This window comes from Pecten maximus, chromosome 10 (genome assembly GCF_902652985.1).
Source record: "Pecten maximus chromosome 10, xPecMax1.1, whole genome shotgun sequence".
In the NCBI taxonomy this organism is placed as follows: domain Eukaryota; kingdom Metazoa; phylum Mollusca; class Bivalvia; order Pectinida; family Pectinidae; genus Pecten; species Pecten maximus.
In genome coordinates this window covers 24,165,593-24,182,008 of record NC_047024.1, presented here as the reverse complement: position 1 = coordinate 24,182,008, position 16,416 = coordinate 24,165,593, and the positions used below count along the sequence as shown (strand labels likewise).

The 16,416-nt window shown below is 34.4% G+C and overlaps 1 protein-coding gene across 2 annotated transcripts in view; it reads left to right on the top strand.

Moving 5' to 3' along the window:
* LOC117336281 (putative ammonium transporter 1) overlaps positions 1-12,992 on the top strand; it is a 33,464-nt gene extending 20,472 nt beyond the window's left edge. The window contains exons 4-12 of one of the 2 annotated variants that reach the window (XM_033896762.1): positions 496-605; positions 3,408-3,545; positions 4,794-5,027; positions 5,368-5,509; positions 5,762-5,856; positions 6,332-6,458; positions 7,443-7,574; positions 8,718-8,729; positions 12,357-12,992. In XM_033896762.1, the coding sequence (XP_033752653.1) occupies positions 496-605; positions 3,408-3,545; positions 4,794-5,027; positions 5,368-5,509; positions 5,762-5,856; positions 6,332-6,458; positions 7,443-7,574; positions 8,718-8,729; positions 12,357-12,463 (1,097 nt within the window). In that variant the 3' untranslated portion in view covers positions 12,464-12,992. The remainder of the gene's footprint in view (positions 1-495; positions 606-3,407; positions 3,546-4,793; positions 5,028-5,367; positions 5,510-5,761; positions 5,857-6,331; positions 6,459-7,442; positions 7,575-8,717; positions 8,730-12,356) is intronic. The other variant, XM_033896763.1, reaches the window with a different exon arrangement.
* Positions 12,993-16,416: the final 3,424 nt, after the last annotated feature.

Below are 16,416 nucleotides of genomic sequence, written 5' to 3'. Positions count from 1 at the left end.
ATCATTACCAAATTGTTTAATGCAAACGCCAATGTATGGCAATATCACGTCAGATGTGTCGTCGTGACGTCATGGTGTTGATGACGTGATGACATGCAATTGTTGAAAACGTGCAAAGAACACGTGTAGCTTGTCTCAACCCTAGGGTGCGATAAGAAAATCTCACACGGGTAAAATTGTGGATATCCCTGTCCAGGGTAAGAGAATAATGGAGTCTTATATCGGTCTGTGCCGTTGACAGGTATATCTCTCTATGTTGGACATCCAAACTCTTACACGAGTGTTGAGCTACACTTGTCCATTGTACAAACCAGTCTGTTCATTTTTCTCACGTACATAAAAAAGTAACAAATTTGTATGTTTTGAAAGCCTTTTGTGAGTAGCGTCATAACGCGTGCTATCTATCTTTACCATAAATCGTCAAAAACTACGTGTTGGCCAATGTTGTTGTATGTTAATAATCTGATATGTATACTTCGGATAATAAAATTTCAGGTTTCATATATCCCGTACTTTCTCACTGGGCGTGGTCGAGTGAGGGCTGGCTACTGAAGGGCTTTACGTATACCGTCGACAATGAGACAACGATAGAGGTCTCATATAATGTAAGTAGACTATGCTTCAAAAGTATTCTTAATAGCTTCAAAACACTGTAAACCTTTTTGAAACGTGTGTGATTCAAACAAAATGTACCGGATGAAAAAAGTTTTGCACTGTACTTAATGATTCCTACGATTTTCCTCAACCTCAAAATAATTGTACAGTAACCCACTTACACTTCAATAGAATTTAAAGATCAACCTTAAACCACAACTTATTTCCTAAATCTGATTCATCCACGCATTTGAACACACCCATACCAACATAATTCACTGAAACTCATTCGTTTAAACACAAATAAACAGAGGTTACACAACGAGTGGTTGTTGGATATGGCACTCGAGTAAATGTTTTTGTTTTTGATTACAAAAGGCACGAGCTTTAGCTAAGATAAGTCCTCAAATTATCAAATAAGCAGTGTTCGGCAGTAATTAAAAACGCTTCCAAGTTCGGAATTTGTGGCATTCGATTCATCTTGCATCTCATTTTTTCGTTCGCTTTAATAATCTTTATGGATCATATCACTCTCATTAACTTGAGAATCGTCAGAATTGTATCAAACTGGTTCTGCTTTCCTGTCGCAATATGTAGGCATTTGCATAGCAAAATGTTTATGTAGTGAGCAATTGAGGAATGTACATATCCGTTGATTGATTAATCTTTTTATTCATCATTATTTTTATTTTTATTATTTTTAGGTCATCTGACCCGAAGGGTCAGGATGACCTATAGTCATCATGTTTCGTCCGTCGTCGTGCGCCGTCCGCCGTCCGCCGTGCTTAAACTTTTCACATTTCAAACTTTTTCTCAAGTTCCACCAGTGGGATTGAACTGAAACTTGCCTGAAATGATGCTGGGATGGTCCCGACCAAGTGTTGTTATTTTTCGGGTCAGTCTGAAATCCAAGATGGCCGCCACAGCCGCCATTTTGAAAACACATTTGAAACTTCTTCTCGAGTTCCACCAGTGCTATTGAGCTGAAACTTGCCTGAAATGATCCTGAGATGATCTCGACCAAGTGTTGTTGTTTTTCAGGTCGGTCAGATATTCAAGATGGCCGCCATGGCAACCATCTTGAAAAACACATTTTAAACTTCTTCTCCAGTTCCACTGGTGCCATTGAGTTGGAAATTGTTGAGGATGTTAAGGAGGGAGAGCCAACAAAGTGTTGTTATTTTTCGGCTTCGTAAAAACTTTGACATGGCAGCCATCTCGGCCATTTTGTAACATGATTGCGCAATCATGGTTCTTCTGAACAACACCTATTTGAAACTTCTTCTCAAATTCCACCAGTGGGATTCAGTTCTTACTTACCAAAAATGATCCTGAGATGGTCCTGACCAAGTGTTGTTATTTTTCAGGTCAGTCAGAAATCCAAGATGGCCGCCATGGCAACCATCTTGAAAAACACATTTTAAACTTCTTCTCCAGTTCCACTGGTGCGATTGAGCTGGAAGTTGGTGAGGATGTTAAGGAGGGAGAGTCAACAAAGTGTTGTTATTTTTTGGCTTTGTAAAAACTTTGACATGGCAGCCATCTCGGCCATTTTGTAACATGATTGCGCAATCATAGTTCTTCTGAACTACACCTATTTGAAACTTCTTCTCAAATTCCGCCGATGGGATTCAGTTCTTACTTACCAAAAATGATCCTGAGATGGTGCTGACCAAGAGTTGTTATTTTTCAGGTCAGTCAGTAATCCAAGATGGCCGCCATGGCAACCATCTTGAAAAACACCTTTTAAACTTTTTCTCCAGTTCCAATGGTGCAATTGAGCTGGAAACTGGTGAGGATGTTAAGGAAAGATAGTCACCAAAGTGTTGTTATTTTTTGGCTTTGTAAAAACTTTGACATGGCAGCCACGTCGGCCATTTTGTAACATGATTGCGCAATCATGGTTCTTCTGAACAACACCTATTTGAAACTTCTTCTCAAATTCCGCCGATGGGATTCAGTTCTTACTTACCAAAAATGATCCTGAGATGGTCCTGACCAAGTGTTGTTATATTTCAGGTCAGTCAGTAATCCAAGATGGCCGCCATGGCAACCATCTTGAAAAACACATTTTAAACTTTTTCTCCAGTTCCAATGGTGCAATTGAGCTGGAAACTGGTGAGGATGTTAAGGAAAGATAGTCACCAAAGTGTTGTTATTTTTCGGCATCGTTAAAACTTTGACATGGCAGCTAAGGTGGCCATTTTGTAACATGATTGCGCAATCATGGTTTTCCTGAACTATTTGAAACTTCTTCTCAAATTCCACCAAGGGGATTCAGCTCTAACATCCCAGAAATGATCTTTAGATGATCCTGGCCAAGTGTTGTTATTTATGGGTCAGTCAGAAATCCAAGATGGCCGCCATGGCAACCATCTTGAAAAACACATTTTAAACTTCTTCTCCAGTTCCACTGGTGCGATTGAGCTTGAAATTGGTGAGGATGTTAAGGAAGCAGAGCCAACAAAGTGTTGTTATTTTTTTTGCCTCTGCCACGGCAGCCATTTTGTAACATGATTGCGCAATCATGGTTTTCCTGAACAACACCTATTTCAAACTTTTTTTCAAATTTCACCAGTGGGATTCAGCTCTTACTTACCAGAAATGATCCTGAGATAGTCTTGATCAAGTGCTATTTTTCGTGTTTATCCAAATTCCAAAATGGCCATCATGGCCAACAGTGCCACTATACCTGCTACAGAGAATACATACTACAATAGTATAATGTTCTTTAATTTAGAGTCAGATGACCGTTAAGGCCCTTGGGCCTCTTGTTTAGTTTTATTATTTTTATTATCATTATTTTGTGACAGGATTTTGCGGGAAGCGGAGTTGTGCATATGCTCGGTGGAATTGCAGCCTTCTGTGGAGCCAAAATAATGGGTCCAAGGATAGGAAGATTCGATAAGGATACTGGTGCGCCTCTGGACATCAAGGGTCACTCCGTTCCGGTACGGCGATCACTACAAATAAACTAATCAGTTGATAAAAAATGACTGATGGTCATATCTTGTTTGCCCGTTAGAGACCAAAGTTCAAAAGGTTTGATACCTGTAATTGACGCTATCGCGATCGAATGATTGTTTGTAAACCAGTTTTACAGCGGTCATTTCACACCCCGTTGACCCAGCTTGACCACTTTATATCCTTTGTTGTTTATTGCTTACTGTGGTCACAATAGTTGTAAAGTACACAGGTATTTCAGATGGATGAAACCTTGCATTGTTTTTGTATTCATTCACGTACAGTCTTTCTGTTGGATTGGTTGGACATGTGTTTGAAATGTCAAATAAGCATGACTCAACAGTAACTACCAATAAGTCCTCAAATTATCAAATAAGCAGTACTCAGTAGTAACCAATAACTCCTCCAAGTATCAAATAAGCATGGCTCAACAGTAACTACAATAAGTCCTCAAATTATCAAATAAGCAGTGCTCAGCATTAACCAATAACTCCTCCAAGTATCAAATAAGCATGGCTCATCAGTAACTACCCATAAGTCCTAAAAGTATCAAATAAGCATTGCTCAGCAGAAACTACCAATAAGTCCTCAGATTATCAAATAAGAAGTGCTCAGCAGTAACTACCAATAGCACGTTCAAGTATCAGGGATGGGGTAATTGTAATTTGTAATTAATTGCAATTAATTACAAAATACCAATGTAATTGGTGTACATTTTAACTTTTTAAGGAAAATTCAATTACATGTAATTGTAATTTAATCAATGACATTAGAAATAATTATGTAATTGTAATTGAAATCCAAATACTTTTAAATTACTTTACCATATGATAAGATATTATTACCTTAATTTTTGATTATTTCTAAAATATGGCACATGTATATTTATTCTACAATCAGTCTATTTTACCTTAATTCAAAGTGACATTTAAGTTTTTATATATTAACTACTAATAACTGATCTCCAAGTATCAAATAAGTGCGACTTTCCAGTATCTACCAATAACCGTCCTCTAAGTATCAAATAAGTATGACTCACCACTGGCTAACAATAACCGTTATCCAAGTATTAAATATGAATGACTCAAATTTGGTTACTACTTTCTTCTTTTGGTGATCTATTTAAAAAAAAATACTATTCTCATAGCTCTTACAAATTCATTCCCACGAATGTCAACATTCGGTGTACTTTATTGTGATGTTCTGATTATTTTAGGGTTTACGTTTACTTTCAGTTGTCCGCCTTGGGTGGATTTATACTGCTTTTTGGATTCTTCGCTTTTAACGGGTCGTCGCAAGGCGCCATCTCTAATGAGGGCGACGGAGCGGCCGTCGCTATTGCTGTCAAAAACACCGTCATGGCCGGATCCTCTGGGGCGATTGTAACGCTTGTAATGAATAAACTTCCGGCTATCGGAGACAAAAAATGGAGCTTCCTTACAACCCTGAACGGAGCCTTGACAGGAATGGTAAGGTGTAAACGGATATTACCACTATATATGCTGCATCTGTCGCATAAATTAATTCCTCGCAAAAAGTCGCCGAGGGCAAATATTGGAATATCACTACACAGGGAAAATATGTTTTCAGGTCAAATTCAGGTTAATTTCATGTCAATATTCTTTCAGATCAAATTTTTCTGAAGACATTTTGTTTGTGTACATTCCTCACAGAGCTTTAAGAAGCTCTCGCTCTACCGACTTCATTTTCGTCACATTTGCATGACCCTTCACAGATTAGATCACAAATATTACCTCTTGTTCAAATCGGCGTCGTTTTGTGTATACATCTAGTCCTTCGTTTTGTCAGGTGGCCGTATGCGGACCAGCCAATCAGATCGAAACGTACGGAGCTCTGTGTGTTGGTGCTATTGGTGGGTTGGCGTACATGATTACTACTTGGTTGGTGCTATTCAAGTTCAAGGTCGATGATCCTTTGGATGCAACTGCAGGTGAGGGTGAAATCAAGTAGCTAGGCTATTTAAGTAATGCATAATTTACTGATATATCATATGAATTTAGGTGGTAATGTGGAGAGGTGCGGAACAGGACAACATAGACGATTTATTGCGTTTATCTTTGTTTATAAATACAATTACTATTGAAGAAAATTATGCCATATTTCATCCTACGAAGGGCAAATTTGAATAAAAACACAAAAAATCTACATTTCTTTTGCAAATGGATGTTTCTTCTAATTTCAGTACATTTCGGTGGAGGCACCTGGGGAGTGATCTCGGTAGCATTTTTCTCAACAGACTTCGGCATCCTGTACCAGTGGGACACACGCTCAGGACTGGTAAGTCGTTGTTTTGACGTGATTGTGGTCAGAATTTATGTCTTGTTTGGACTGCATGTTGTGGACTGTCATATAAATTGATATAGTTTGACGTCAATTGAAATGTATAGTGGCATCACATTTTCTAAGGTTTTAACTTTACTTTTAAACATTCGATGTTAAAGATTTTTTTGGATTTGAGAATAATTGCGATTGGCATAATTGTGTCTGTTGTCAAGTAACAGTGATCACAGAAGAATTGGGTTTTTTTTCAGATTAATGCAGATAATAAATCTGGAATATAAAGTCTTTGTTCTTTTCCTATTGATAGTTTTATTGAGTATCATCTTGCATTGTGTTGTGCTCATATCAAGAAAATACAAAGGTGCGACCTTTGATGTTTTGCCATATTTCTGTGATAGACCTACTTTGGAAAAATAGACAAAATGAGGACATATTAGAGCACTTTTGTAATGATTTTTTGGTTTGATTCCAGCACCTTGCCTGGCAGATAGTAGGCATATTGGCCATTGTTGCTTGGGGCGGTATCCTGTGCTCGTTGATGTTTTATATCCTGAAATTACTAGGCCTCCTGAGAGTATCATTTGAATATGAATTCAAAGGTAAAATTTAACGACAGTTCGCAATTCTTTGTGTACAAAATATGTAAAATGATTGTCCTATTCCCGTGTCTCTGGTGTACGCATCATCTAACAAATGACCACAGGTTCGTATGACGTAATGCACCACTACGAAATATAGATATATAGGTTCAACATTTACCATCTAACTTTATTTATCGTAGACTGCTATCTCAAAAGATGTTGCAGTCTGCTTTCTTTGTTTTAAAATGTGGATTATAGACTAAATATATTTCAACCGATTTCTAGCATATTGTAAAGATATTAGATACTAGATTGTATTTTAATATAGAGATAAATATGTTGACGGCATGCCGTTCAGTATCATTTGGAATGCGATCGAAGACCAGGGAAGTAACGGGTCAGAAAAGATGAAATGCTGATGTAGGGGCCACTTCCACCGAAAATGTTTTCATATGGCCCATCCTCTTAACCTGTGAGCGGTCAATCATTAGCTGATTAGATATATATCTGTTACTTTATCTCAAATAAAATTCCATGATTGATACTCTTAATTAATGGCTGAGTATCTTATTTAAGCATCTTTAGATGTGAGCGAAGGAATACAACTTAAACAGTGTTGATCCAATTATGACTCAAATTGCATCCTGCCGCTGTTTTGTCCGTCCAGGGCGCGGGGATGATTGGATCAAAAGGATGAAATCAGAAAACAGGCATATCAATCTGTTTCTGGAACATACTTTTCTTTATAGAATTTGTAAATACATTAATTACTTCAATTACATCATACTGCTGTTTCGTCTGTCTAGGACTCGTAGGGGCTGATAGGGACAAATGGCTGGAAGCATACAACTTTCTATTGATGAAACCGATCGTCTTTTGTAAGATTTGCTTTGTGAAAAACTTAGTGGAACCCATTATAGTTGAATACAATTTGTTTACTAACCATTTCTTGTTCGAATCACCGAAATATCTTCCTTAAATGTTGATGTGGATCTTTATCAGGTTTGGACATACCCAAACACGGCGAGCCTGCATATCCAGTGGAGTCATACGGCCATGGCTGGGAAGAGAAAGGAGACACACTTAGGTCTATGATCAAGGGTTCAACGACTGCCTTCTCCAAAACAATCGCAGGTAAGCAAGATAGCAGTTGTATAATATTGTAGATGTGGCAACCAAGCTCTTAAATACCCACCGTTTCATAAAGATTCTCTGCAAAAAAATATTGGCTCATTTTCATAATATTTTGTGTTTTAAATGCTTGAAATGCATTTTACTTGATATAAATGACATCGACGGTGGTACGGACACATTGTATAAACAGGAAATATTACTATTTAATTCAATTGCCGTTGAACACTATGCAATCATCATGAAATTCGTTCATTATATTATCAAGTATATCTTAAAGGATGGTCTTTAACTCTGGAAGAGAAAGGGAGATTACGTTGTTACCTCGGCGTCAGCGTCGGCGTCGGCGTCAGCGTTGGTTTCAAAATGTCAAGATTGTGGTGCAAGTGTTTAAAGACATCAGTTAACTCCTTTATAATTGTACTAGGGTTCTAATAATTGGTTCGAGGGTTGTTGTAGGGGTTAGGTATTACTTCTCGGAGTCAAAAAGAACAATTTGTGGGAAAACAATCAATCTGGTTTTATTTTTAAACATTTTTGTCTTAGACTTTTTATACCAAATCTAATGTAAGGTTTTTGTTGTAAGTGTTGAAAGGCATCAGTACACTCCTTGTACTAGTGTTCTAATATTTGGTTTCAGGGCTGATGTGGGGGTTAACTAGTATTTCCTGGAGTTTGATATGTCTCCTAATAATGAATAATGATAATTACAATGTTTTATACGATGCAAAACCTAATTTAAACTATGTCTGTATTACTTTTAATACTTTTTTTTTTTTTTTTTTTTTTATAAATATTGATATATTGCAATATAGATTTCATTTGATACCGATGACGGTACTTTTTTAAAACCGAAGAGAAAATGTACAATTCAAGAATTAAGCTTATCTCTGACGTCAATATCCTTATCAATCAAATTAACTCATAGTCATAAAAACAAATACATGATCATCTTAGTATATACTGTATCACTTAAAATGCTGTATGGCACAGGTATAAACCTTAGCAAAAACGATTTGCTGCTGCTATAACGCTTGGAATATATTTTTCATTATTATTCTTTTGTGAATAATTAAAAATACATTCGATAATTAAATATGTTTTGGCTGAAAATGAAAATTATTGCAATTTTCCTCTGCGACACAGGGGAAAAGGGAGGTAAGTCATGAAGAACACGGCATATTTCTGTTTTACAATTTTTAACATGTTTCGTTGCCTTACCATCAACTAACTTGGCTTTATATACACATTAATAACAAGTATTACTCAAACATCATCAGCTTATTACATGTGTACGTCTGTATTATTTAGAATAACGACGCTTTATATCATACTAATAATGAAAATTTGATTCAAATTTAGATACTAGAAATCAGTGCAAAACATTCCTTCTAACTGTTCACTAAATGAGTTTTCTCTCGCCTGCGACGAGAAGTCCCGAAAATGATGGTCTTATTTTGTTTGATGATAGGTCAGTATTTGCACATTTCTACTACGTATGCAGTGTGTTTCTATACTGTCTTTTTTTATAACGAAGAGGTTTGTTTGGTTGTTTTTGGGGCAACAAGCCAAAAGTTTAGTTAATTTTGGAATATGATTAATACATTGACAACGCGAGATAGATGAGGCCAATTTTGAGTTATATCACCTGGGCCAAAAAGTGGATGCGATTTTATTACAATCCGTTACAATATTCTGAATATGGATAAGTAGCGTCCTGAATTAAAAGGCTATTAAGTTTGTGAAATTAATTAAAAGTAAAAATCTTAAAACACTAAGATATCAAGAGTCATAGTATTTCGTCTGAAACATTCATGGATTTTATTTTAATCTTCGTTAATTTCCACAAAGGTCAAATAATTAAAGTATCTACAGTTTATCTCAAGAATGAACATGCGAAAGGTGGTAATGTTTGACCAGTGGTATGTTAGGATATACAAATTTAGTTCGATAACAGAAATTACATTACCCCACTTTCAATGTCACATAGATCAAATTATCAATATTTAAACAACTCCTCGTTTAGGTGTACATATATGGTTGTATTACTTCCGAAAACAAAAGACAGCAGTGAGGAAATGTGATAATAAGAATCAAATAAAGATATTCGAAAAGATCAACTTTGAATGTTGTGTTATTAGGATGACCTTTTACTCTTCAGAAAGAATGTCATATGCAATGTAGAAAATAGAAAAAAAAGTTAGTTTAGTTAAGTGATGCAGTGAGTTTCGATTATTTTCATGTTTACCCAAATTAACTATCAATGATATTCGATACACAAATTTAGTTCCACTTGTAGACGAACTTTCATAAAATGTATAATATATGTGAGCTCAGTTTTAAGATATATAACCAAACACTTACATACATTACAAGACCGTCTGTGCATCATATTTGTCATCACTCAAGGAGCTGTATCTTTGACAGATTTTGTTTAAACCTGTATTTACACTGGACATAGATTGGACGAAATCCGGCGTGTAATCGGTCATGGTGGTAAGATCGCTGTTAGGTAAAATTTGGTTTTCCGTCACATTCTTTGTCATCGCTCGAGTGATTATATTTCCTGATAGATTATGATGAAACTCATATGTAGTTTCGTATTGATGAGACCACAGATATGTTCGGATATCGACTTGTTAGGTCAAAGGTCTATGTCCTTAATAAAAATAAACTGTTGATCTGATGTTTTGTCATCACCAATATAGAGACTGTATTCACCAAACGTTTGCATTAAGCATTTTTTGTACAAATTCGAATATATGCATTATTGCTAGAAGTCAAAGGTCAGTGCTACTAAATTTGAACTTCACTCAAACTTAGGTATAATTGTATTTTAAAGTATTTTATAACTCATCAGCGAGTGCCCTGTTCAGGTGACAGGTATATTAAATTCCATGAAATAAAAATATTAAGCATCGATACACCGTAAACGAATTTAAAAATCAACAATGAAAATCAAACATTTAATTCATGGCACTAATTCATGGTATGATATTCGTATATGAAATGTCAGATGATTAAAATAAGCATTTCATAATGTACCATATATTACAACTTCTCTTTTTCTCATTAAGCATGACTCTCACCGTGAATATTAAATATTAATGTAGTAACCAAATACTTAGGACGGGGAGTTTCATTTCCCACTTTTTGTAGTAAATACTACATGCGTTAATCGGCATATATTTGGGATGTTTGAACAAGGTGTTATTATTGTTATATTCAATCCAAATGAGCAGAGATACTTTTATTATATACGTCGTGGAACTATTGAATAAAATACTGATTTAGATAGGAATCTTAAGTATAGAATTTGAAAAGTGGGTGTATGGACAAATTATTTATATATATATATACATACATGTAGGTAGTTGATCATAAAGAATGGAGCAAAGTACATGTAATTGTTAATCTATACTATAATAGCCTAACTAACTCTTCAGATACCAAAAAAAGATATCATTGTTATGTAGTCTTCATTGAATGATATGTTTGTATAGAAATAGGTGTAGGATACAATTGTGAAGAATCATATACTATTAGTCCCCTTCCGCAGAAACTGGGAGGACGAAATATTACCTCTCAGTCCGTACGTATGTATATATGTACGTAACGCCAAAGTTTGTCAGCGCCCTAGCGGCTTCATTCCGAGAGAGGTTTTGATTAAACACATTGATAAAGGACTATACCTCTGATAAGTTCGAGTTTCCTGGTTTTTGGGTCAAGGTCAAGCTCACTGTTACTATTTTAAGCAGGGGGCTGGTCGCTTTAGAAATACCCAGTATGGTTGTTTAGATATGATATTATGAGATAGTTGCATAAAACATCACTAACATCTTATCATTGTTTATTGCAACGTCTTACATGTTTTGAATACTGACAAGTATTTTAGACTTATGACAGCATGTTAACGTCATAATGACATTATTTGAACATTTGAATAGCTTTATAACCCATCAAGTGAAAGATGATACATCGTCGACGGCGTATGCAACACTTGTCACAGGAAAAGCATAACAAAAACCATTGATATTGAAATCTACCACACTAATAACAATAACATAATTTTTTCCTAAAATTGATCACTTTTATATAAGGCTGAATGTTTTATTCAAATCATAGAAGCGGACTATAATATAATTTCTTCTGATTGCTATGGATACTTAACTTTGAATGATAGAAAGAAGAATTCACACTAGCGGGGTGATGATAGCGTAAATTATGTAACATTTGTGATTGTATTAAAATTAACAACAGCCTATTGTTATTTTGTAAACCATTATAAACTTTATTGTTTTGTTTCATTGTAATTTTTGTATTGTTTATCGGATTGATTTTGTTTGTTTTTTGTTTGATTGTTTGTTTTAATGGTTGAATTTTTGTCGTAGGGAAGACTGCCTTATTTAGGCTAAGACTATACAAACTACATACTATAAGATTTGTCCTATATACAAAATACATAGAACTGTGTAATAGATAAATAGACTAGTTATAGTTGACACAAACTTCATCCTGTGCTAAATATTAAATATATCATGGAAAGTAGCTTGCTTAGTTAATATTTCAGGTCAGAACGATGCTTCTGTCAACAACGAACCTAAGATCAAGCAGATTTCCCAAAAAGTGCTTGCACTGGATCGCTTTTTTATAATTCATACTTTAGGCCGCTTTAGTGATAGTCTGTATAATTCTTGCTTTAAATAATGTATTCATATTATGCATTTATTTTAAATTTAAGTTTTAGGACTAGGTAATAATTACTTTCTATTTAATTCATTTCAGGCCTCCCGATGACGATGGATGTGAAAGTCAAACGAGCAGGTGACATAAAGAGCATGGAATCAAATACATCTCTATCTTCAATCAAGACTGACTCAACCCAGCTATGATCCCGATGGCGAATTATCTCTCCTAAAACATGCAAGTCACTAAAGTGCTGAATACACCAGTGAATAAGTTGAATATGGTCTACGTAATTCTTTAGACTTTTCAATCTCGATTCATACGTCTCTACATCGGGATCTTTAGCACCAATCCGGATTATCTCCCTTCAAAATGCATACCTATCTCATCTTCTAAAAGTAGATCAAATATATTTATAAGTTTTTACCTTTGCTATTTCATACCTATTTTACAGGATCAATTTTTACATGATCAATCTTAATTTTAAAACATGTTTGCGTTGAATTAATATCACAAGGGATGGTAACTGTTTTGAACAGACTACAATTATATCTATTTTGCTTATGGTTATGTTTTTCACGACATGCATTAAAGGTTTCATTAACGCTAAAAGTATGAAGAATTTATCATATTATCAAAAAAAATCCCAGGTCTGTTTTACCAACGTATTCCATGTGTGTCTTATACGGTCCTTACAATGAAACTGTATTTCAGATTAAATTCATAGTAATATCATGATAAAATTTCATATCCTATTCATGGTGTGTGAATGGTCTTAATCTATATCAATGTTATATATCTAAGTAAAATATCTATGTATATATATTCGCATCTTCGCTAGCCAAGGCTTCTGATTACGTTACACTCCACGAACGTGGAGTGTAACGTAATCAGAAGCCTTGGCTAGCGAAGATGATATATTCGTAACCGATACTGAATTAATATTACCAGAAATAGCATGAATAAATGGAATATAATTATATATTGCTCACATATGCTGGAAATTGATCATACATATAAAAGTTTGCATTACTTTTATTAAGATTTAATACTACATGTAGCACAAAAATACATCTCACTAGAAGTTCAATTTGGTATGTTATTGATTAGCACAAGACATTTCCCGACACAAGAGCATTGTTACAACAATAATTTCGGCATATTGTTTTACATTACTGTTGTATCATGAGCAGTTTAAGTCAGATTAATTACCACAAAAGTGATATATTACGCGCTCCTATTCTTTTCAGGGGAGGTTATCCAGACGACAATGTTCTCTTTGTGATAAATATAACGTATTTCAAAGATACTGTCCAATATATTTTTTATTATTTTAATCCGTTATTTCATTCGTCACAAATTTGAATCACTTGATCGTATTAATGTCTAAAAAAAATCCTACCTCTCACCCTAAACTTCTATAAAAGATCGATTTCAAAATGTTTGCAATTTAGCCGGATGACATTTTCCAGACCATTCACTCTCGTATGATGGGCGTTGAGCAGATGATGACCAAGTTGTCTTTTAAAATTTCAGTTAAACGATTTTGGGGGATTTTGGGGAGAAGATCTCGTATCAATATAAATACAGATTAAAAAATGTGAAAATATTCGTGATTTCGCTCGCAGCATGAAAATTGTGATACTCATGATAACGAGTGTTATTATCGGCTTTTATTTTCAAAAATGCCAATCAAAATTAAATATTCTGAAAGTATATTGATCATACATATGTATGTATCAAACAATCGCAATTAAAGTATCTGTTTAACAATATAATTGTTTGACATCAGTGATGAGCATACTCATTTGTTCACTTAAGAGTATCAAATTGCGGTGGCGCTGAACAAATTGTCATAATAAAATGTTGTCTTATCTTTATGATGCATTCATATCAATCGTAATACAATTATATACAATTATGTTATACATATTGATTTAAAGTGCGTATTATGCATATGTAATATGTACTTCTAGTTTTAATAGTACTATTTCTTTGCCATATATATTGGTCCGATTTTATCATGCATACGATTTATTCATATGAATCAAGATAGACTATCATGAGCATTTTACGTAAAAATTATAAACATGTTATTTGTATGTAATAAACATTTTTTTTTTTTGATAAATAGATATTTTTTGTAATAGTTGTTTTGTTTTATTTTACGAATATTCATTGGCAATATCATAAGAGCGATATATTTTGTCAATATGTTATCAAAAAAGCACATCTGGATTGATAAGGATATTAATAAAGATTTTTGTTTTCTATAACTAAAGAAGAACATAGAGGTAATAACAATTTACTTTGTCATAGATAGTGTGAACAATGACGTAGTACTCATATTTGCACTGATCACAGACTTCATCTGAAGTCATCTGACCCGAGCATAAGTATGACGTTTTACAGACAGCGAAGGACGCCAATACTGATATATACTAGGGTGTTCATTATATTATAATGAAATGATTTCGAATTTCCGCACCTTATCAAATGCGTTTGTGAATGGCAATATCTGGGTCAGGAAGACTCCATAGAGAATTCTTAAAATCAAATCAAAATGCATATTGAAAACTTGATATTTCTTAAAGTTATATAAGTGGATGATTCGTCTTAAATGCAGTGATTGTTTAACATTAATTGTCAGGAATATATTTTGGTCTCGTCGCGATAAACGAGCAACCTCGTGTTGCTTTTAACGTCTACGTCAAGGCTTGTAGGTAAGTATAACGTTGTACTACATCATCCGTATTTGGTATATACAAATGTATATATATATATATCAATATATCAAGTGTTTGATTCAAACCAGATCATCCTTAGATAGTCGGTATACTGCAGTAAAATTTAGGGTAAACAACTAGACTATTTGCTAGAATTTGAGAATTAGGCACAGATTCCAATACATCAGAAATTGATGTTAAAGAATAGTTTACACCACTTAGCAACAATTATGCTAACCATTAAAACTGGACAGGGGGTGTGGGGGGGGGGGGGGGGGGGGGGTAGAAGGTAAATGTTTGTGCTTTGAGACTTATAACGACGAATATGCACTTATAAAAAAAATGTAGAAGAAACTACAAGGATCAAATTGTGCATACAGCTAGATCAAAAATTGCATATCACTAATTCACACAACAGTTGTTGAATATTACAATCAATATACGGGGTAGAACGTGAAATTTGAATGGATTGTAGGGATTCATTTTCTAACTATTTACTTGATATACTACACGTGACGAAAGATTTTTAAGATTCGTAATGACTTCATCAGGGTGTCAGGTTCACACTTTCAATTTGAAATTGAACGTATAAAGTGGGCTTTCGGCTCATTCATTTCTTTCATATTTTTCTTTGTTTTTTGGGGGGTTATTTTATTAGTCAACACGCGTACAGCTAGACATAATACGGTGCATAATTTGTATGTAATCTTCAAATTCACAGGCATTGATTTCTGGAAAGCATATACTGTAAACTTAATTATTTTGGCGGATTCACATTTAAGCGTATAACTAAATTTAAACTGATTAGCACAACGATGAATACTTATAGTAAAATACAAAATAATTGGAGCCCTTGCTATACGTATAGTAAAATACAAAATAAAAAGTCTGGAATTAATAAGACTACCGCTAAAATGCATTCATTACAGCAATTATTATTGTCTGATAACGCTACGGGTCCTTTTTTTTTTTAAACTTTTGGAAGCATTTGTAGTACGAGTCAACGAATAAGTTTGCTTTGACAGATATTAAGTATCATATTTTTTATGATTTTAATGAAATCACTAAATAACAGAAGAATAGCATAAGTTACTTTACTGAATATTTTCCTCTTGTAGTTTTTCGAGAGCTGTCCTTTTGAAGCCGGGAAACAAAAATCTAACTTACATTCAATCTCTTCTCTTATCTGTATGTTATTTTCACTATTTGCCTGTTAAGATGACAGTGCTGCAGTTTGTCTCGTCTTCTTCCTTTCAATAGTTACCTGAAATATAACCAAAAAGGTATAACTCTTGTTTTTCGATAAATCAAAGTATCAAATATTTAAGGATTGCAACGAATACGCACCATTGATTAGCACCTTTAAATGAATCAATATGTCCTTTTTAATATGATGCTGGTACATCTAAAGAGGAAATATTTGTTCAATTGAA